The sequence below is a fragment of the Haliotis rubra genome, unplaced genomic scaffold (genome assembly GCF_003918875.1).
Source record: "Haliotis rubra isolate DU_JTF1 unplaced genomic scaffold, ASM391887v1 Scf1237, whole genome shotgun sequence".
Taxonomy (NCBI): Eukaryota; Metazoa; Mollusca; class Gastropoda; order Lepetellida; family Haliotidae; genus Haliotis; species Haliotis rubra.
Window position 1 is genome coordinate 146,323 of NW_025765156.1, and position 21,790 is coordinate 168,112.

The 21,790-nt window shown below is 41.1% G+C and overlaps 3 protein-coding genes and 1 long non-coding RNA gene across 4 annotated transcripts in view; 3 read left to right on the forward strand and 1 right to left on the reverse strand.

The window, feature by feature from the left end:
* Positions 1–2,978, forward strand: part of LOC124266181 (ATP-binding cassette sub-family F member 2-like) — a 29,411-nt gene extending 26,433 nt beyond the window's left edge. Inside the window, exon 15 of the mRNA XM_046700985.1 lies at positions 673–2,978. Within this exon, the coding sequence (XP_046556941.1) occupies positions 673–813 (141 nt within the window). The 3' untranslated portion in view covers positions 814–2,978. The remainder of the gene's footprint in view (positions 1–672) is intronic.
* Positions 2,979–3,660: 682 nt separating this feature from the next.
* LOC124266183 lies at positions 3,661–9,563 on the forward strand. The gene is made up of 3 exons (XR_006895656.1): positions 3,661–3,671; positions 5,333–5,336; positions 9,463–9,563. It is a non-coding gene; the product is annotated as an uncharacterized LOC124266183 (long non-coding RNA).
* On the reverse strand, positions 5,965–16,880 carry LOC124266182 (co-chaperone protein daf-41-like). The gene is made up of 8 exons (XM_046700986.1): positions 16,793–16,880; positions 14,303–14,422; positions 13,862–13,931; positions 13,418–13,519; positions 12,048–12,134; positions 11,018–11,068; positions 9,726–9,756; positions 5,965–6,947 (listed from the first exon to the last, which is right to left on the reverse strand). Exons 1-8 carry the CDS (start codon positions 16,840–16,842, stop codon positions 6,928–6,930), a joined length of 531 nt encoding a protein of 176 aa, XP_046556942.1. The 5' UTR covers positions 16,843–16,880; the 3' UTR covers positions 5,965–6,927.
* An 870-nt stretch (positions 16,881–17,750) lies between these two features.
* On the forward strand, positions 17,751–18,803 carry LOC124266187 (uncharacterized transmembrane protein DDB_G0289901-like). The gene has a single exon (XM_046700988.1). The coding sequence runs from the start codon at positions 17,751–17,753 to the stop codon at positions 18,801–18,803; it is 1,053 nt and encodes a 350-aa protein (XP_046556944.1).
* The last annotated feature ends 2,987 nt before the right edge of the window (positions 18,804–21,790 follow it).

The window sequence follows — 21,790 nt, forward strand, 5'->3', positions numbered from 1 at the left end:
TGCATACGTGGATACTTTCTTCGATATGAAATACAAAACCATTGACAGTGTTGTCATAATGGCATGTGTTTCTGATACTGCGTTGCTTTCTGCTGCTGGTTTGCGACTTGACATAGCTAGAACATTGCTTGCTGCAGGTTAAAACTAAGTATAGTCTATTGGTATATGAGTGCTTTTCTGTTCTAAAGACAAACAGTTATTGTGTACTGTATTGTGATATGTATTTCAATGGATGTAAATTGTTTACCAAAAGACTGCCAGTATGAAAGTAAGTTGGTGGGAAGCCTTGTGGTTAAGTATTTGCTCGTTAAGTCCAAGACCGGTGTTTGTTTCCAAACATCTGTTCAAGTGAAGCCCGGGGCGATGGGGTAGCCTAATGGTTAAAGCGTTGCCTCGCCACGCCGAAGACCCGGGTTCGAATCCCCACATGGGTACAATGTGTGAAGCCCATTTCTGGTGTCCCCTGCCGTGATGTTGCTGGAATATTGCTAAAAGCGGCGTAAAACCAAACTCAGTCAGTCAAGTGAAGCCATTTTCTGGTGTCCCCAGAAATATTGCTAGAAGATTGCAAAGGCTGTGTAAAGTTAAATTCGGTCACTTTTGAAAGTAACATTTGTGATATTTCCAGTGAATGTTCTGACTTAAGATCTGTTTCTTGCTTGTATTTCTCAGGTGACGGAGGAGATATGGATCTGTGAGCATCAGAAGGTCACCAAGTGGGACTCTGACATCTTCTCTTATAAAGAACACCTGGCCAAGAAGGTCCACAAGGATATGGCAAAAGCAGCCAAAAACTTGAATGTACGAAAATGATGACGGCTTCTCTTTAGGCAATTTGTGTGAATGTTCTTTGATAATTCTGGTTACAAAACTCCAGACTTATTGGCATATTCCAGCTTTTGACAAAAACATTGAGGTGAAACTTTCAAGCCTTGCAGGAATTTAGGTCCATTGTGACGCATATCTTGCAATGGAATTCTTGTCCAGAGCAATCTTTACCTCATCCCTGGACACTGTAATATTACACTGAATCTGAACCTAAGGAACGCTATTTGAAGACAGTAGGAAGGTTGGGAACTTGACTGCAGCTCCCATGGTGTGGAAGTGATCAATGGTTAAACGGGAAACACTAGTCACACTGAATGAAGGATGCTCCTACAGTGACTGTAAGGCGATGTGAGACTTGCACGCACAGCAATGATGTACTGTGTTTGTCAACAGTGTACTTACTAGAACTGTTTTCATTGCAACTTTTCATATTTACGAGTTCAGTTGGGAAGGTTTTTGTACATAGCCAGAAGGGAGGTGCCTTCCATGGCGTTCCACATCATACATGATGCTTCTATTTATTAACTTATGAACTACGCCATCATTGTTGTCAACTCCTCCACATGGGATGTAAAGACACTGACGTCTAACCGCTGCGGTCGTACATGGTGCGGACAATGGTGTGGATGTGTTCTGGATGTTGCTGCTTCAACCTCATCCTGCTTTTTACTTGGATCATGGTGGAACGGAAACACAAGCCTGCGTACAGTCGTTACTTTTCTAATGTATCAGGGTCTTTTAGCATCTGTGCATGTTTTTCCAATGTTTGTACTGCGTCTTCTCAATGCCAGAGAGATAACTGACAAAATCATTTCCAATTTGAAACCTGACTTTTATGGTCTGTTATCTCCCTTGCCTTTGGAAGCCAGTACGACATATGCTAAATTTGACATATTTATCATGCAAGGAGATGATTAAATGTACTTTAAGCAGCATAGATATGTTACTGTACATTTGGGACATGAGGGTGCTGCCATCTAAATAAGATCTTGCTGTTACCGTGCGATTTTGTTAAATAGACACCTTTATATCCTGATGTCTTTCAGCCTGTTACTCTCAATCATAGCATTTGTATAGCTTTTATCCCAGAAGCAAATTTCAGAACAACGTTATGTGATGCTTCTCTTTGTTAGTGAGCATGGTGAATTGACAAAGTAGTAAAATTAACTGAAAAGGCTGTGATTCTTTTGTTGGCATCAGGTGTTAATATTATCGTACGACCATGAGTGTAGCAGGGTCATAGATGGCGATGTTGCATTTTTAAGCAGATGCTTTGTCCAAAGGAGCATTATTAATGTCTGCCTTTCCTGCCCAACTCATATCGTTTCTGACCTTGCATCCCTTGTCACTTACCTGGACTGCCATGAGAGAACAAAGACTCAAGTGTAATATATTGTTTCAGCTCTTGCAAGTTCCTCTCTCAACCCATCGCCAGCAACATGCCATGTAGATTGTACGCACATTTGTGGACGGAATCTATCGTCAATGCTTTTAAGTTAACTTATGTTGTGGTGTACAGAGACTTGACCTTGTGAGACCTTGTCACTTTATCTTATGGTTTTATTTCATTATTGCCTTTCTCCACATACATATCATTTGGGTGCCAATAAGGGTTGGATGGGAAAATGAGTTTAAAGAAAATGCATATTTTTATTTTGTAAATTTAAAATCAACTTCTTAGTAGGTTTTCGGTCAAATCATATTTTGAATTTTTAAGGCAGTTTTGGATTGAAATTGTCCCATTGTTTAATTCATATTTGAAATTATAACATTGTTTAATATTCTTAAAAGATGGCTTGTACATCAATCACCTGATAAATGTAACATTCATATAAGTTTCAAGTCTTTTCTGGAGTATCATCCCTTCTCCACTTTGCATAATTTTGGCTGGGGTCTATTACTAAATTTTTGTTGTAAGTAAGGGTATTTGTTCTATGACTATTGAATGTTGGAGTTCGTCAATACTCTCTTTAGGGCAGTTCAGTGCGTGTTCTGGAACACAAATGTGATATTTTAGGCCTATATACAATTTACATGTTTCTTCATTTTATTCCAATTCCTTTAACTCTAATATTAAGAAATATGTACTAATTCCTGTTTAAAGTCAAATCTATCAAATGTAAGATTAAATTAAATTTGGTTATAAAGTTGATGCTGGTTTATTTTCATTTTGCCTTGACTTGGATCAAGTTGGAAGCTCTGCAGTCCTTGTGGATAATACCCGTGAATAAAAGGGTTAAATAGGTCTTCAGTAACCCATGCTTGTTGTAAGGGGCGACTGACAGGATTGGGTGGTCAGGCTTGGTTGAGAAATGTCATTGTATCCCAATTGTGTAGATCGGTGCTCATTATGTTGATCACTGGATTGTCTGGTCCGGACTCTATTATGTACAGACTGCCGCCATATAGCTGGAATATCTGTGAATGCTGCATAAAACTTAACTCACTCCTTGTAGATTATGATTGATGGTTTGACGGCACCATTGTTTGTTGTTTTATGCTGCACTTAGGAATATTCCAGCTATATGGCAGCAGTCTGTAACTAATCAAGTCCTGATCACACAATCCAGTGATCAACAGATCTATGCAATTAATAATAAGAGTATAATAAGTTTATGGTGCCTCATCCACAACACTCAGGGACATGCTCTATGTGCATAACATATACACAGGCTCTATGTACAGGAAAGTTGGTGTTCAGATATTTCTTAAAAAGATGAGTTGGGGTTTTTTTAGCTTTGACTTAAAGACAGACAGTTATGGGGAGGTTTTAAAATCTAAAGGTAGAGAGTTCCAGAGAGTGGCAGCAGCATGAGAAAATTAATTTGCACCAAAGGTTTTGAGTTTGTACACGTGGACAACTAGCAAGAGTTTATCACTGGAGCGGAGAGATCTTTCCGTGTTATCAAGTCCTGTAGGTATGCTGGGCCAATGTTATTAATACAATTATGATGAAGTGTCGGCCAAGACAGTGAGTCCGACCACCCGATCCCGTTAGTGCCTGTTACAAACCACAGGGGGTAAAACAAACTTTTTCATTTTTGGGACCTGGCTGCTTATTTATTTTAAGCAAAGCTTTGTCATAGGCTTACAAATGGCCTAATGCTTTAAACGCTTTGTGGATATGGTCCCAGAACACTAAATATGATTGAGCATCCGTGCCCAACTCAGGACAGGCCGAACAGGGACTTCTTGCAGGTTACAGAATGGGGAGAGAAGTGCGAGTGAGTATGAGTATGGTTTTACCACGCTTATAGCAATATTCCAGCAATATCATGGCAGGGGACACCAGAAATGGGCTTCACACATTGTACCCATGTGGGGAATTAAGGTGAGGTGAAATTGGGTTTTACGTCGTGCTTGAGAATGTTTTGCTCATATGATGACGTGCATGCGTGTGTATGTGTATGTGCGGCTGCTTGTACCAGCCCAGACTGAAGCTGGTTTTATAGTGCTAGCCAACTGAGATACCCCACTCAGACACATTATACTGACTCCAAGCCGACCAGTCCTTCTTGTACCCATCAATGCCGAGCGCCAGGCAGGGACCAACAAGTACCATATTTTTAACGTCTTTTGTATGACGCGGTCGGGGATTGAACCCGCGACCTTCCGCTCTCTGGGCAGACGCTCTAACCACTACACCACGGAGGCGGTCTGTGGGGAATTGAACCCGGTCTTATACGTGATACACCCGGCCTTATCATCCATACTGCATATGTTTTTACCATCCACTAGACCAAGCAGTTTTACACGTGCAGTTGGTCTGTGAACACCGTTTCAACAATGGGTAAACTAGAGGTGAAACGGTATACTGCAGCATTAGTAGAACCGCAGTATTTTGCCTTTGGTTGGGTATGCCATAATGCAATCAAAAATATTCGGTTTTTGGCCTGTCATTTCTATCTAGTCATAAAGATTATAGCTATTATTTTTTCCATATGCAAGGTTTGGTGCTTGTCAATTTTCTGATCATATCTCATATACCCAAGGGTAAACCTTGTTTGTTTTTAGTAACCTGATATATTCTGTGGCTAGTTCAATAACAAGAATTTATGGAGGATGTGAGGCATCATCCTAATTACACTTTTACTGCTGCTGAGGGATCCTAAAAGATAGGACTTTTCTAGCCTTTGGCCTAGGACTAAAGATATATTAGGAAGTACTATGGTTCAGGTACTATTCACACTTTGCTAAGGATCAAATCATTGTTTCAACAGAACACTATGATGTGGGGTCTAATTTGGTTTATATATCTAAGCTTATTGTAAGCATGGATCCCATACCTGCTATTGACAGGTGTAAATGACACTGCCACGATTTAAAAAATGGTTGATTGGTGCCACTATTTTTATGGTTACTCGTGTATCAAGTGCAAAAGGTTAGAATAAAGTGGCTGTTTGCCTAAAGAAGGGTTACCATATTATTATCCAGTTTTAAATGGATACAGTTTCACATTACAAATCTATGTTTAAGTAAAGTTAGGAATTGTTGTGATCCTTAGCAAAGTGTGAGTAGTATATCTTTTAAAGGCCTACATCAGGCAGTGGCAACTCAAAAAGAAAAGTAGTAAATCCTGAACCAGGAAGGAATCAGCAATCAATGACGGTCATACGATTTCACGAATGGGATCATGTTGTCATGACTGCGTGACTTGGTTGATTGTGTTTGTCAGTCACTGGGTTTCAGATCCAAACTTGATCAGTTACTGGTCACCGTCGTATAGCAATTCACTCGCTCCCACACAAAATTGAATCCAGTTAGGCAGTCATAGAAAACATACCGCTTTCGCCAGATGTCTTGTATAATTTCTGGTTGGTTGGTTTGTTGTTTAACGACGCACTCAGCAATGTTACTGATATATGGCGGCGGTCTGTAAATGATCACTGGATTGTCTGGTCCAGATTTGATGACCAGTATGAGCACTGATCTACGTAATTGGGATACAAAGACTTGTGTCAGCCAAGTCAGCGAGCCTGACCACCCGATCCCGTTAGTCACTTCTTAAGACAAGCATGGGTTACTGAAGACCAATTCTAACCCAGGCCTTCACGGAGTCCTTGTATAATGAAACCACATTGATCCTGAATGAACAGACCACTCTTCCTCATTCACATAAAAAAATATAAAAAGCAATTTCCAAGTTCACACAATCACTTTTTATATCATAATTCTTTCTGTTAGGAAAAGCATTCTAGAAACAACTGGAATCTTAAAAATACAATAAAATACAAGAAATGATGACAGTAATTGTTAATCAGGCTGAAAGATGAAATAAGGAACAGAAAGTAGACAAATTGATTTTTCAGATGTACCAGTAAACTTAAAAGCAACATTGAGAGCTGCAAATTACAACAGAAGTAGCAGCTCACACTTCATGCTTTCACAAGAGTTGCAAAGACAAACTGCTATAGCAAGTACTGAAAGAAAACCAAGTGAGCCTGAAATATCATAGAAAACTCTGGATGCTGCTGAAGACACAGAACTTCTCCAAATACATCCTGTGGTTATGGAAAGTTCAGACTTTTATACAGTGTCTCTTGATCGATGGACCCCGTGAGCCGCATTCGCAGGATGTTGGTTAGTCACAATGAACTCTTAATGTCATTCAACATGATAATACTTTCCTCGAAATTCAGGCCTCATCACGACATCAATCAATCCTCACAAAAATGAAGCATGGCACTTGACATTTTCTCAAGTATATAATGCGCAGTTTTAGAGATATGTTGACTACAATGAAACCTTGCATACCTAAAAAATGGGAAATTTTAGACAAATTTACTATTGACTAGGAATTTATATTTGCAGTACATTCTAAAATTTACATCTGGTCCTGTAAACATGAATTACTGTTTCTTTTAAGCATTGAAATCATCAGCTGTTTTTCATGTGTTGGAAAACAACATGGATTAATAATAAAACAACATTTCTACTGTTTTAAAGCTATCCAAGGTCTAGCGGTTTAATGCCGTCAGTTTGTGGTGATGAGATGAGAGCCTGAAATAGAGGGAATATGCAATTGTGGGCCATCAACCAACACTCGTACATAGCTTGGCATGATTTACAGGTCTTTCCGCCTCCAACCCAGTGGTATTATCATTGCAAGTCAGGTAAATCTGAAACAAAAAGGAGGACATGTCACAATCAAAGGCTCTGATAATACAAGAGTCACCAAAAGATGACATATCCCCCCGACCCCCACATATTTGAAAGAACAAATCATCTGACAGTCCAGCTTGACTTTTTTTAAAACTAAGTCCAAATCGTTTCCATGGAAATAATGAGAAATATAAATGCCAAAAATATGTAAATAGCAAAAGGCACCATTTCAAAATTTGCCTAATATATCTGCCAAGTTCTGTTGAAAGATACTGAACGCTTTTGAGTTGTGCACCAGAAATGAAGCCCACCCCTCCCTTTTGGGACTAGGCCCTAACCCATGGAAACCGGGGAAATATAAATATGCCAAATAGCAAAAGGCACCACTTTGGGATCTGCCTCACATATCTGCCAAGTTTTGCTGAAAGATATTAAGAAGTTTTCGAGTTGTGCTCCAGAAACGAAGCCCACCCCTCCTTTTTGAGACTAAGTCCGAATCTTTTCCATGGAAGCCGGGCAAAATAAAAATGCCAAAAATCTGTAAATAGCAAAAGGCACCACTTAAGGTTCTGTTTGATACATCTACCAAGTTTTGTTGAAAAATATTGAACAGTTTTTGAGTTATGCTCTGGAAGCAAAATGATTACCGGACGGACGGACGGACGATTTTAATTTGAGGCGTCGACTATATGCACGGGCAGCATGAGTGTCGAACCCTGTATATCCCCCCATAATACATGCCGGGGGGATAAAAAGATGAAACAATTGACTTTGTTGTGCTAAGGTGTTACCTAATGATGTCTTCACAATAGTTTGTTGCTTAACACCACACTCAGCAATATTCCAGCTATATGGCAGCAGTCTGTAAATAATCAAGTCTTGACCAGACAATCCAGTGATCAACTCCACAAACATCGAGTTGTTGGGATACGTTGACACGAGTCAACCAAGTCAGCGAGAGTGACCACCTGATCTCGTTAATCGCCTCTTACATTAAGCATGGGTGAGGTGAGGTGAAATTGGGTTTAACGTCGTGCTTGAGAATATTTCGCTCATATGACGACGTGCATGCGTGTGTATGTGTATGTGCGGCTGCTTGTACTATCCCAGACTGAACCTGGTTTTATAGTGCTAGCCCACTGAGATACCATGCCGCAGTGAAGCATGAATACTCCACTCAGACACTTTATACTGACTCCGAACCGACCAGTCCTTGTTGTACCCATTAATGCCGAGTGCCAGGCAGGGACCAACAAGTACCATATTTTAAAGTTTTTGGTATGACACGGTTGGGGATTGAACCCGCGACCTCTGCTCTCCGGGTGGACACTCTAACCACTACACCACGGAGGCGGTCCATTAAGCACGGGTTGCTGAAGAACCAATTATACCCCAGATCTTCACGGGTACTTCAGTGTCTACACAGCTAAAACTGGTTTGGGGAGTAGTGGTTGCTTAGTCTAGTAGTCAAAGCATTTACTAGTTAAGCAGAAGACCCACGTTCCTATTCCATTCCATGTGGGGAGACCAATTCTGGTGCCTCATATTGCTGGAATATTGCTAAAAGATGGCAAAACACTCACAGGTACATGGATGTGAGAATGTATCAGCTATACCACAACCGTGAGCGAGTTTAGTTTTCGCGCTTGTAGTAATAATCCAGCAACATCATGGTGGGGACACCAGAAATGGGCTTCACACATTGTACCCATGTTGGGAATCGAAACCGGGTTTTCGGCATGGGACCAAACGCTTTAACCACTAGGCTACCAAACTGCCCCTACCACAACTGTCATTAATACAGTCTGGTCCAAGCACAGTTACAGTGTCTGGTGTTAGTTGACACACAGCTGGTTGAATGAGTTGAGTTTTACATGGCATCAGCATTGTTTATGCCATATAGCGGCAAGACCAAGTCTACATCCACACACATTTGGTTGAATGAAACCACTAGAGTGACACCAAGCTGACTCAAAATAAGCCCAGTGACTGTTCTGACTTGTGAGCTGCTTGTCGTAAATACATGTACACTCACCCATAACAAAATGCCTAACATGCACAATCCATGTCCAATTTCTCAATACCATGCTCGGTCTAAACAAGCAAAGTAAGCAGCCAGCCTTTGTAATTGATCTCAGTTCACTAGCCTTAGAAGACAATGCTGGGTGAAGGACAAATACAAACACAATGATGGTAGTCCTGATCCTATGTGCGATATATGGATTATGTCAGAAAGTGCACCTTAAATCTTCAAATCATCATCATCCTGATTGCAATTTGGACTGGTAACTGGTTTGAAAAAAATCAGCCAAAATCTAGTAAGATTTGACCTTGCCTCAGGCTCACCAAACAGTAGTTCATAATATAAACTCAACTGTTTTCATACATAGTAAAATCTAGTAAAATTTAAGAGTTAAGAGCCATGTTTAAGCTATCAGGCTCATAATTCTTTTGCATGGACTGTAACAAAGTTGTACAGTCCATTTGGGTCCAAATGAGAACTGGCTAAATAATTTCACGCTTCAAACCTAGGGGTGACAAATGGCTGATGGAACAGCACCTGACTAGCTGGGGTCATCTCACCTGGCTGTGCTGAGTTGCAGCCATAGGTGTGCTGGTGATGTTCCACCAGCCGTTTGTCACCCCCTCAGTGTGAAGCGTGAAAATAGCACAATATTACATGATGGTTTCTCAAACAACTTTTTCAGCGATCGATCATAAAACGTCAGATTTCACATCCTGTTGGGTACAGAGGTTTCAGGACCATGTGTTTTATGCAAGATAAACATGCTCACCTTCATCATCACTATCTTCATCAGGTTCATCCTGTAAACAAAATAAAGTCATGAGAAAAGTGGATAAAAAACTATACTATAGAACACCACGACTAAATCTGGTTATAAGATATGACTTCACTCTGGTTGTTCATGGTTATGACTACACGCTGATTGTACAAGATTATAACATCACGTTGGTTGTACAGTTATGACTTCACTCGGGTTGTACACAATATTGACTACACGCTGGTTGTACAACATTATGACTACACGCTGGTTGTACACGATTATGACTACACGCTGGTTGTACAAGATTATGACTACACGCTGGTTGGATTATGACTACACGCGATTATGACTACACGCTGGTTGTACAAGATTATGACTACACGCTGGTTGTACAAGATTATGACTACACGCTGGTTGTACAAGATTATGACTACACGCTGGTTGTACAAGATTATGACTACACGCTGGTTGTACAAGATTATGACTACACGCTGGATTTGTACAATCGCTGATTATGATTATGACTACGCTGGTTGTACAAGATTATGACTACACGCTGGTTGTACAAGATTATGACTACACGCTGGTTGTACACGATTATGACTACACGCTGGTTGTACAAGATTATGACTACACGCTGGTTGTACAAGATTATGACTACACGCTGGTTGTACACGATTATGACTACACGCTGGTTGTACAAGATTATGACTACACGCTGGCTATCAATAATAAAGCTAGTGTGCTTCAAACCACGCTGGCTATCAATAATAAAGCTAGTGTTCTTCAAACAAAAGAGACGACATGAAAATACCCAAGTGTTTCTGGTTTCCTGGTTCTAATCTGGGACACCTGCGTCTAAACCCTTGTTAGTTTAGTTCTACCACAATTTCAGAGAACATTGTGATATTTTCCTCAATTTGACACCCAAAGTCTGAGAGGTGAGCAAATCTACACTAACTTCAGTGAGAAGTGAAATGGTCATATTGACTGTACAGGATCGAAACACCGCTTAAGTTGCATGGCACTGTAAATATTGAAATGGTACAGGTGAAATATTTTCAAGTGCCTTGGCAGCACGCCTGAAATTAACAATTCATACACACCATGATTCATTTAATTAAAAGTTTGACCAATCAAATGATTAAAAACCTATTTTTGTATGCCATCAAACTTTATCGGTGACACTTAACATGGGCGTGGCCATTTTTGGCACAAAGGCACACCTAAATTACCTGTCTGGTGCCCAAGGGCACCCTTCAGAAATATTGCATTTCTATCCTTGTTATATCTACACTCACCTCTGGCGCCAAGCCACCTGCTCCACCCAGTCCACCCATGGAATTCATCATCTGAAAACAACAAGTCAGTATTTACAGACATACATTTCCATCACATGATACAGCAACTCATGAAGACCCAGGTTAGAATTGATCTTGACTTGGTTGACACATGTCATAACATCCCTAATGCACAGATGGATGCTCATGTTGTTGATCACTGGATTGTCCGGTCCAGACTCTATTACTTACAGACTGCCACCATATAGCTGGAATATTGCTGATTGAGTGAGTGAGTTTAGTTTTACGCCGCACTCAGCAATATTCCAGCTATATGGCGGCGGTCTGTAAATAATCGAGTCTGGACCAGACAATCCAGTGATCAACAGCATGAGTATCGATCTGCGCATTTGGGAACCGATGACATGTGGTCAACCAAGTCAGCGAGCCTGACCACCCGATACCGTTAGTCGCCTCTTACGACAAGCATAGTCACCTTTTAGGGCAAGCATGGGTTGCTGAAGACCTATTCTACCCTGGATCTTCACGGGTCGTAATATTGCTGAGTGCATCGTTAAACAACAATGCACTCTTCCTCTACACTTCTTAAAAATGACTGTCCATGATATCAATTTTCAGTGTTTAATATTTCCATTTTATTATGAAAAATACCCTGGATCCATTTGTAGGGCTAGCTTAAAATTTAAGATCGTCGATGGGCAGAATTAAAAACATCAACTTTACAATTGAAGCTTTATTTTTCAGAAATATGCTCAGCACCAAAACCAAAATCCCTCATCACACTGAACATATTAAAATATTGAAGTGCAAACATATTGAACTTGGAGCTAAAGAGACAGATGGTCAATGCCATCCAAACTTATTTCATGACTGACAAACACAACTTAGTCATTCATAACAAATACTTAATTGCAAATTCATCATTGACAAATTACTAATTTCAGATATTTCATTCATACATTTATGACCACTCACAAAGCCTAGACTAATAGTTAGTAACAGTTCAACAACAGATACTGTCATTTTATACCTGTTCTAAGTTCATATCCTCATTGTCATCAGCATCTGAATCATCCTCGTCCCGCCACTTGTCAAAATCTGTCTTCAAGAAATGAACCTGAAACAATAGTAGTTTCATTGTACAGTCATAAAGAATGTATTAGACCAAAAGTTAGAATTACATTATACGAGCCGTGAGTTAAACTAACATCGAACCAGTTATATTCCAGCCTCATAGCGACGTTACCGATTTTATGCGTATGCACAAGTCCATAATAAACGCAACCTCACACATGAAAACAATTATTTAAATACACATTTTAGCATTAGCAATATTAGAACATACAAGTAAATGATGGTGAAATGGGGTTTAACAATAACATCTTACTTAAGAATATTTCGCTCATATATACGAAGATGTGCATGCATGTGTAAGTGTGGCTACTTGTACAAGTGCTGGTTTACAGTGCTAGCTCACTGAGATACAATGCCACAGTTAAGCATGAATACCCCACTCAGACACATTATACTGACTTCGAGCTGACCAGTCCTTGTTGTACCCATTAATGCCGAGAGCCAGGCAGGGACCAACAAGTACCATATTTTAACATCTTTTGGTATGACACGACCAGGGATTGAACCTAAAACCTTCCGCTCTCGGGGCGAACTCTCCAACCAATACACCAAGGAGGCAGTTACAAGTAAAATGAATCTTCAAAGTGGCTTCTTAGCCATGGTATTATTATCCCAAGGATCATATCGCAATATGACCTAAGTCTTGCGAGGTTCTACTTCTGGTACTAAGATGGTTCCCTGGCTCCTTTTACCCTCGCCAACTTGCGATATGCGAGACACAGCTGTTGGCTAATTTGGGCACGGTTAGATCGGAAATTGGTTATTCCTGCAAGCATTCTTGGTTCCTTACTGTCAACTAAGGCCAATCGAAAAGGTACGAAATGTTGCTTGTCAAATTACATACTAAGGTTTCTCTAAGAGCCGTGACCTACTTAGGGGCCCTATTCACATCTTAACGAGATGAGGTGACATAGGGTTTAACATTCCTGCAGTTGTACATTCATGACATCTATGACAGGTAAGACTGATGAGTGAGTGAGTTTAGTTTTGCGCCGCACTCAGCAATATTCCAGCTATATGTCGGCGGTCTGTAAATAATCGAGTCTGGACCAGACAATCCAGTGATCAACAGCATGAGCATCGATCTGCGCAATTGGGAACCGATGACGTGTCAACCAAGTCAGCGAGCCTGACCACCCGATCCCGTTAGTCGCCTCTTACGACAAGCATGGGTTACTGAAGGCTCATTCTAATCCGGACCTTCACGGGTCGTAAGACTGATGAAAATGTACAAAGATTCCTATTCGTGGCCTACAATGATCTTACCTTTTTGTTTTCTCTGAGTAACCTTGGCCAAAATCCTTTTTCCACTTCCTTCTTTCTCAACATAAAGATGATTTCCCTGCCTCCTATTGTGTACTTTGATTCCTGGGGGACAGCAGGCAGTAAAACATCAACAAAGTGCAGAAAAACAATCACTATCACAAACTGACTTCCAACATCAATAAATGTTACATTTGGTTTGGTCTGTTGTTTTACACCGCACTTAACAATATACCAATAAATAATCTAGTCAGGACCAGACAATCCAGTCATCAACAGCATCGACCTACGTAATTGGGATACAATGACGTATCATCCAAGTCAGCGAGCCAGACCACCCAATCCTGTTATTCGCCTCTTAAAACAAGCATGGGTTACTGAAGATCAATTCTGCCCCGGATCTTCACAGGTGCCATGTGAAACCAGGGACAAGGATTATATGCTCACCTCTGGAATGATATCTTCATAAAACTCCAGTGTCGCTTCATGCACAATCTTATCAGGCCCACCAGCACCCCTGAAAATAACATAACTTGTAACCATAGTACGCTCGTAACAACAATCAGTTTATACACATTTCAGCAAAAATAACAAAAACAATCCTAAATGTATATTCAGGTTAGCCGGCCTTTATCACCATTTTTGACTAAAAAGTGAAATCTCTAAACAATATGTAAATTCAAGTTTCTTTACATTCAAAGAATTTTATGTTGCCAAATATATTAAGTGAAAGGTCATAAACAGCCACAAACTGTACTTATATTTAACGCTGGTCAGTAGGACAGGATTAAAAAATATATCAGAACACTGTTACTTAAGGAAATATTTCTTACAAAAAACTGGGAAAGTACGAATATATTGAACAAGCAACTGCAATTTCAAACTTACTTGAAATACAAACTATTTTCTTTAAGCTGGATGTCTGGTTTTCCACAATTATCTAGTCTCACTGTAACCCACAACTTGTCTTTTCTTTGTGCCCATACTACCGCAGGATGGGGTAAGGTGCTGAAACAAATAACAAACAAATCAAGACGATTAGATGATAATAATAGCTATAAACAGTTTTTATAAGCAATGATTACCTTAGCAGCACTCATAAAGGATTGTTTAACAATCATAAGGCCTGACAATAATCTGTAAAAAAACAACAGTCCAGTAAATAGATTTTGTTTGTTTGTTGTTTAACACCGCACTCAGCAATGTTCCAGCTGTAAATGTAAATAAGACCGCGGTCAATTGATAATCATGTCTGGACCAGACAAGCCAGTGATCAACATGATGGGCATGAAAACCATGACATGGGTCAACCAAGTCAGCGAGGCTGACCACCCGAATCCGTTAGTCGCATCTTATGACAAGCATGGGTTAATGAAGACCAATTTTAAACCGGACCTTCACGGGTGTACTATAATAGAAGACCATCTATTGGAACAGGCTAATACTAGCATGACTAGCAGACTCAAAATGTTTTGGCACCAACTGCTAACTGGGTAAATGGGAACGGTGAGGACATTATTTTAATTTTTTTTACTTTGTAAGCAGGTCACACATCTTCAAAACAAAATTGTTTCCAATCAGGCCTTTCTAGGACTAAGCAGAAGAGGATAATGCCAAATATTTGAGTTTTCATCAATGTTTTTACTAAATCTGTTCCATACCCCTCGATCTCTAAAGTAAGTGAGTGAGTTTAGTTTTATGCCGCACTCAGCAATATTCCAGCTATATGGCGGGTCTGTAAATAATCGAGTCTGGACCAGACAATCCAGTGATCAACAGCATGAACATCAATCTGCGCAATTGGGAACCGATGACATGTGTCAACCAAGTCATCGAGCCTGACCACACAATCCCATCAGTCGCCTCTTACGACAAGCATAGTCGCCTTTTGTGGCAAGCATAGTGGCCTTTTCTGGCAAGCATGGATTGCTGAAGACCTATTCTACCCCGGATCTTCACGCGTCTCTCAATCTCTAAAGATAAACTTAAGCTGTGTATGTTTTTTTAAAGGCACCTGTCATGTGAACATCTGTCAAATTTCTGATTACAATTTCTGATGCAAATTACAGCAAACACTTTTACATCAAAATATGATCAAAGTGTATTTTTTTTAAAAACAAAAACAACACAACCTTAAGAGACACCAGTGACTTTATTCACTCTCCTACAAACAAACTGAACCCTGGACTTGCAGTAAAACAAAACGTCACCTCCCAACCCCTCTTCCTACATTTTGTAGTACCTGTACTGACAGGACCCCTTCATCACTCCCAATTACTGAAAAAGACTCCCCAAAATAAATATTGTGAGTCACCATGACTCCCATCTTTAAAAGTCTGTGTAAAACCCTGCCTCTTCTGACTGAATGTGGGCACAAATCTATTTTCTCTAAACAAGTGATTAATGCACATTTTGCTTACAGTATCTTATACATGCCTCACTGTACGAAATCATGCGTACCATTGGACTCACTTTGGGCAGCACAATGAAATATGAAAAGTTACCTTGACGGAGAATAGAGTAAAATTTAAAAAATGTTGAGTACCGGGGTACCTAAAGAAGGCTATCAACATCCAAAGTGAAAGCTATGCATACTTTGTCTATTTTTTTAGGTGAGTGTGAAACGCAAAAATCTTCTATAGTAAATGAAGACAATGACATTTTAAAGTTCAACATTATCATAATATTCACACAAGTTAAGACATATATCACACATATCTCTGAAGCCATGTTACGCTTATATGTATATACTGATCAGAAATAATCTAAAAACAGTCACTTTTTCTTCTTGGTGCATTGTTTCGGATAAATATGCTCACGCACTAAAAACAAAGGGAGATAATCATTTAGAGAAGGTAACAATGGTTTGGTAATAACCATTTCTTCACGCCGCGTGAAAACTTTATTTGAATTTACCTCTGAACTGAACATCAGGGCTGAAATCAATTTGCAGAAGTAAACAGTCTACCACCAGTTTAATACAAACAAGTTAACATTGAAGAAAGTCCGTACCTAAATTCAAAGCTTTGAACGTGAACATGATTGTCTGCCCTACATGTGATAGTTACACGGTACTCTGGGTTGTTTTACTGCTTTATAAGAGATTACACAATGTGACCATTAAACATGAGCATACGAGTTAGCAAAAGCTGTCAGTTACTCTATTACGGAACCAAACGTAAAATGTTTTGAATGCTTGAACTTTTGGTTCGAGAAAGTTCTTGGGGTGTATCTCGTAATGCTTTCGTGCATGTGTCGCATTTAAAAAGATCGTGTGAAAGTCAATAAAAAATATCATCATCCGTGCAAACAGACGTCAACCAAATACTACAAACATGCAGCAATTCAAACGTAGGCGAGCGTTTTTCTATTCCATACCTGCCGGCTTTCCCGTCTGTTGTCTGTGACGCCATTTTGTGTTCAAGCATGCTCCTCGATCACATGGCACGGCGGAAGATCATTAATTTGAAAATCTTTTCACACAACTGATATAGCAACTGGTATTGTAGCATTTACGAATATCCAAAATTGTATCATATCAATTATAACATACACTGTTTGCCAACACTTTTATGACGGAAAACTACGATGATGCACGGATATTGACGAAGCTGTTTACGACCGCTTGTATCAACGATGAAACACATCCACATTATACAGGATTTTACACGCACATCTCTCACATCCGGAGTTTAACGAGGTCGTTTTCTTCGTTATATCGTTTTTCATTCCGAAGAGAGACCACTTTCACTAGAATGTGTTTGTTAAAGATACTTTATTGTTTTCAAGGCTTTCCATATGCATGTGCAAGTACACACATATACACTACCACTCTAACCACAATGAGCAATCCAGTGCACTTTGTCAGGCGGTAAAAAGTTTTATTTTGAATATTTTATACACCTGAAATGTGTAGTACTAGAGGAGAAAACCCATAAAAACGTTTTCTGTCTTAAAATTTAAGTAATGTTCTTTCGCATGAATTTTTTAAATTCCGAAAACTCTCAATACATAAAATGGCAATAAGTTGATATTGCCACAACTAATTACAGCGGTCCTTGATCACTAACGGTTAAAGAGACGAGCTAATTACACATTGACGTGTTATGCGGTAATGTCATTCGGTGAAATATGATCAATTATCATCTAAAGTTGGATAACGGCCAGTAATTAATCTAACGGTATCCGAAATGAACGTTAATGTTTTGGCGTGTATGGAGGAAGTCGTTAGGCCAGGGGCCCCGGGGCAAGCCTCCACACCCCGTCAAATGTGGATATAACCTGGGTCTGTCCAATGTCCAGTCACATTCACTTGGTCAGCCAGCCCAGAACAGACATGGTGCATCAAATAGTCGTCGTCCTGTGTGCGGTGTTGGGGTTGGCCTCTCACCAGGCGTTCGCCCAGTGGTCGGGCATGGGTCAAGGTCAAGGTCAAGGTCAAGGTCAAACCCAAAGTCGGTTTGGGGGATGGGGCATCGGTGCTTTGGGCATGGGACAAGGAGGAGGATGGGGACAGGCACAACCAGCTGGTTTAGGAATGGGCGGCATGTTCCAGCAAGAACCCAATCAGTATAAGACCTGCATCGCCAAGAACTCGAATGGGGACGAGATGAGAGTCACCTTCAGCAGAAGCAACAACAACAACAACAACAACAACCCGTGGTTTGGAAACCGATTTGGCAACGCCCTTCGTCTTACAGCTCGCATCTCCTCCAACCAAGCGGCAACTCTCCAGGGTCAGTTCCAGTTGGTCGTCACTGAATTCTCCCGCACTGAAGAGGTGTGTTCCAGCCGTGCTCTCGGCGACATCCTGACCGACCGTTCCTGGTGGAGCCAGTCCCGTACTCCCCGCGGCATCGTGGGCACCCCCGTCACCATCTACCAGGGACAGACCGCCACCTCCTCCGAGACCGTGGAGAACCTGTCCTTCGAGGAGCTGACCGGTCGTGGTCTGGCTCTGTGTCCCTCTCACCAGATCTCTGGGTCCACCTGCATGGACGCCATCCCTCTGTGCTGCAAGATCGGCTTCGACAGTCAGCCTGCAACCACCCCATTCACCAACCAGAACCAGCTCTTCGGCCAGGGACTTCTCGGCATGCAGAACCCAGGTGGCAACAACGGCAATGGCGGCGGTTTCGGACAAGGGATGCCTGGCGGAATGGGAGGTGGCTTCAATGGAGGCCTAGGCGGTGGAATGAACCCTGGTATGGGCGGTGGTTTTAATGGCGGCGGCTTCGGCGGACCTATGCCCCAGGGCATGAACCAGGGACTCCCTGCTGGCGGGCAGGGCATGGGCCAAGGACTTCCTGCTGGCGGGCAGGGCATGAACAACGGTCTGAACAACGCGGGTACTGGAAACATGGGTGGCCTCACCTTCCAGAGCGTGTAAGGGACTCCAGACATCTCGTGTAACTGGCTGTGGGTCCTATCCTTTGATTAATATATGTACCTCAAAACAAGGAAGAATTATCATTCCGGTGTTCAGAGCTTTTCGGTGTTTACATAACCATTTGTTTGTTGGTTTGATGAATATGTCTGACTTATATTTGTTGACAACAGGTTTTCCTTCTTCAAAACACTTTCACTGTTGAAATGCTTAAGCAAAATGTATCTTGTAATAGAACGTAAGTTTTCTATGTACATCATTTGGAATACGAACAAGTATTTGAATAAAATATATTTATTTTACATGTGTATTTGTTTCATGTTACGTTTACTAGTAAATCGTTTTTGGCGTCGCAGTTTTGGTAATGTAGTGCCATTTACGCGTAATAGTCGGGAGGGATTTATATATACTTATGCTTGTCAACGCATTTTCGAAACACATTGATATCAACAACAACAACAACAACAGCAGAAACAACAACAATAGCATCACAAACAAGAACGTGTAAAATTACATGTAGTTACACATAAGGTACATACAGAATGTTCAGTCGAGTATTGATAAAGGTTGTTGTCCTTCCGTCTGGGCGCAGTCTATCATCATCCCATTATATGAAAATGGAAATGCACTAAATCCTGACAATAGGGGTATAGCGCTGATTAGCATTCTTGGTAGAAACTTTACATCTATTATTAACAGTAGGTTACACAATGGTGAAATATGAGAGATTTAATACTGGAATCTCAAGCAGGATTTAGAAAGGACTACTCAACGTTTAATGTTTGATCATATATTTACCTTGTATTCTATCATTGAGAGATATTTATCTTTGAGCAAGCGAAAGTTGTATGTAGCTTTTGTAGACGTCAAAATGTTTGATTCTGTAGACAGAGTTAGAATGTGGATTCTGTAGACAGAGTTAGAATGTTGATTCTGTAGACAGAGTTAGAATGTGGATTCTGTAGACAGAGTTAGAATGTTGATTCTGTAGACAGAGTTAGAATGTGGATTCTGTAGACAGAGTTAGAATGTGGATTCTGTAGACAGAGTTAGAATGTTGATTCTGTAGACAGAGTTAGAATGTGGAAATATGTAAGAAATAGGGGTTTGAAGCGTAAAATGTATGGTATCACAATATCGATGTCTTCAAATCTAAAATCATGTGTCTGTCGTGGCGATGTTGTAAGTTGCAGGATTTGGTGGACGTAGTGATTAGCGTTAAGATTGCCTTGAACCACCAATAGCTCTGATCTATCCGTGTAGGACAAGGCGCCATTGGACACGTCGTTGTCGGTGTAGTCGTGTCAGGACAGGCCCAACTTTAGGTCGATATGCTCGAATTCCCACTTCTTTCAGACGATTTCTGATGGTTTGGTCGGAAACACCAGACACCTGTCCTGCAGTGTCCGTTGATGTAGCAAATCGGCGACGCAGGTGAAACACCCGGATGAATCGATCCTGAGCAGGAGTGGTCACTCTTGGTCTTCCACTTTTGGGACGATCATGGGTCGAATTTAAGCGGGTGTATCGATGCCATAATCGAGATATGGTGTTGTGGTGGACGTTGAAGTGCCTTGCAACTGCAGACTGGGTTTCCCCTGCTTCCAAACGCATTCAATACCATTCAATCTTGGCATTTTGTATCTTCGTTTACGTCGTAAATTTCGTAATGAAATAATAAATTTGGTTTGGAGCTTTATAGTCGATGTCACCACTCATGTTTCCGACTCATTGCACGTGCATTACGGGGAAAACGTTTTCTGCATGCACTTTTCAATTTTTAGGACAAACGTTACATTTTGAAATGCGTTTTCGCGCAATACACAGCAACCACACCATGGTTAATGGGATTCAAACATAGGAATTGTCTTAATGACGATTGCTGTCGAAATTAACTGCTGAAAACGCTTGTGCGTTTTTGGGTTGTTTTTTTAAGAGACAATTCAGTGATTCACAGCATGAGCATCGATCTACGCAACTGGGATACGATGACATGTGTCAACCAAGTCAGCGATCCTGACCATCCAATCCCGTTAGTTGCCTCTTACGACAAGCATGGGTTATTGGAGGCTCATTCTAACCCGGACCTTCACAGGTACGCTTTGCTGTGATGCGGAGGTGTAGTCGAGTGGTTAAAGCGTTCTTGACAAATGTAATGACGAGGTTTCGATTCTCCACAAGGGTAAAATATTATGGCTGTTTTGGTGTGTGTGTGCGTGCGCGTGCGCGTGTGTGTAATGATGATTTTTATTGAGAAGCATATACAATGTGAATGACTCACCACCCCATAAAACTTATGTACTCCATGTCATGTACAAAATCATTGACCCTCCCCACCCCCATCATTCCCATAAATGTTTAGCATAATTAATATATATATACATATATTTATGTACAAATTTGCTCACGCCGAAGACCCGGGTTCGAATCCCCACATGGGTACAATGTGTGAAGCCCATTTCTGGTGTCCCCCGCCGTGATGTTGCTGGAATATTGCTAAAAACGGCGTAAAACCCAAACTCAGTCAGTCAGTCAGTCAGTACAAATTTGCAGACCCCCAATAGTCCATGTGAACAAGATTGACGACCCCTCTACTTCTCACTGGGTGCCTCTCTCAAAATCATCATATGCAGCAGAGAGGGTTCGGGTGATCCTGGCACAGTCAGGCTGGTAAGGCTCATCATCAGCTCAGGGCCCTTGCCCCCTCTACACGCAGCCCAGACAGCGAAAGGGAACGCTGCCTAGTCAAACCCACCAAGAACTTTCCGGAGAATATGAAGGCTCCCCAACACTGCAGCCTTCTGCATTACCCAGAGTGTCAGAAGGGCTGTACTCCCGGTGGAGAATCCAGTTACTCTCCTGATCTGCGCCAAGAGATCAGGAGGTACCAAACCAAGGGCACCGAGAACAATGGGGAGCCTGGCGACAGTGTATTTGGGATGCAAGCGAGAAATTTCAAAGGCGAGGTCCGCACATTTATCATGCTTTTC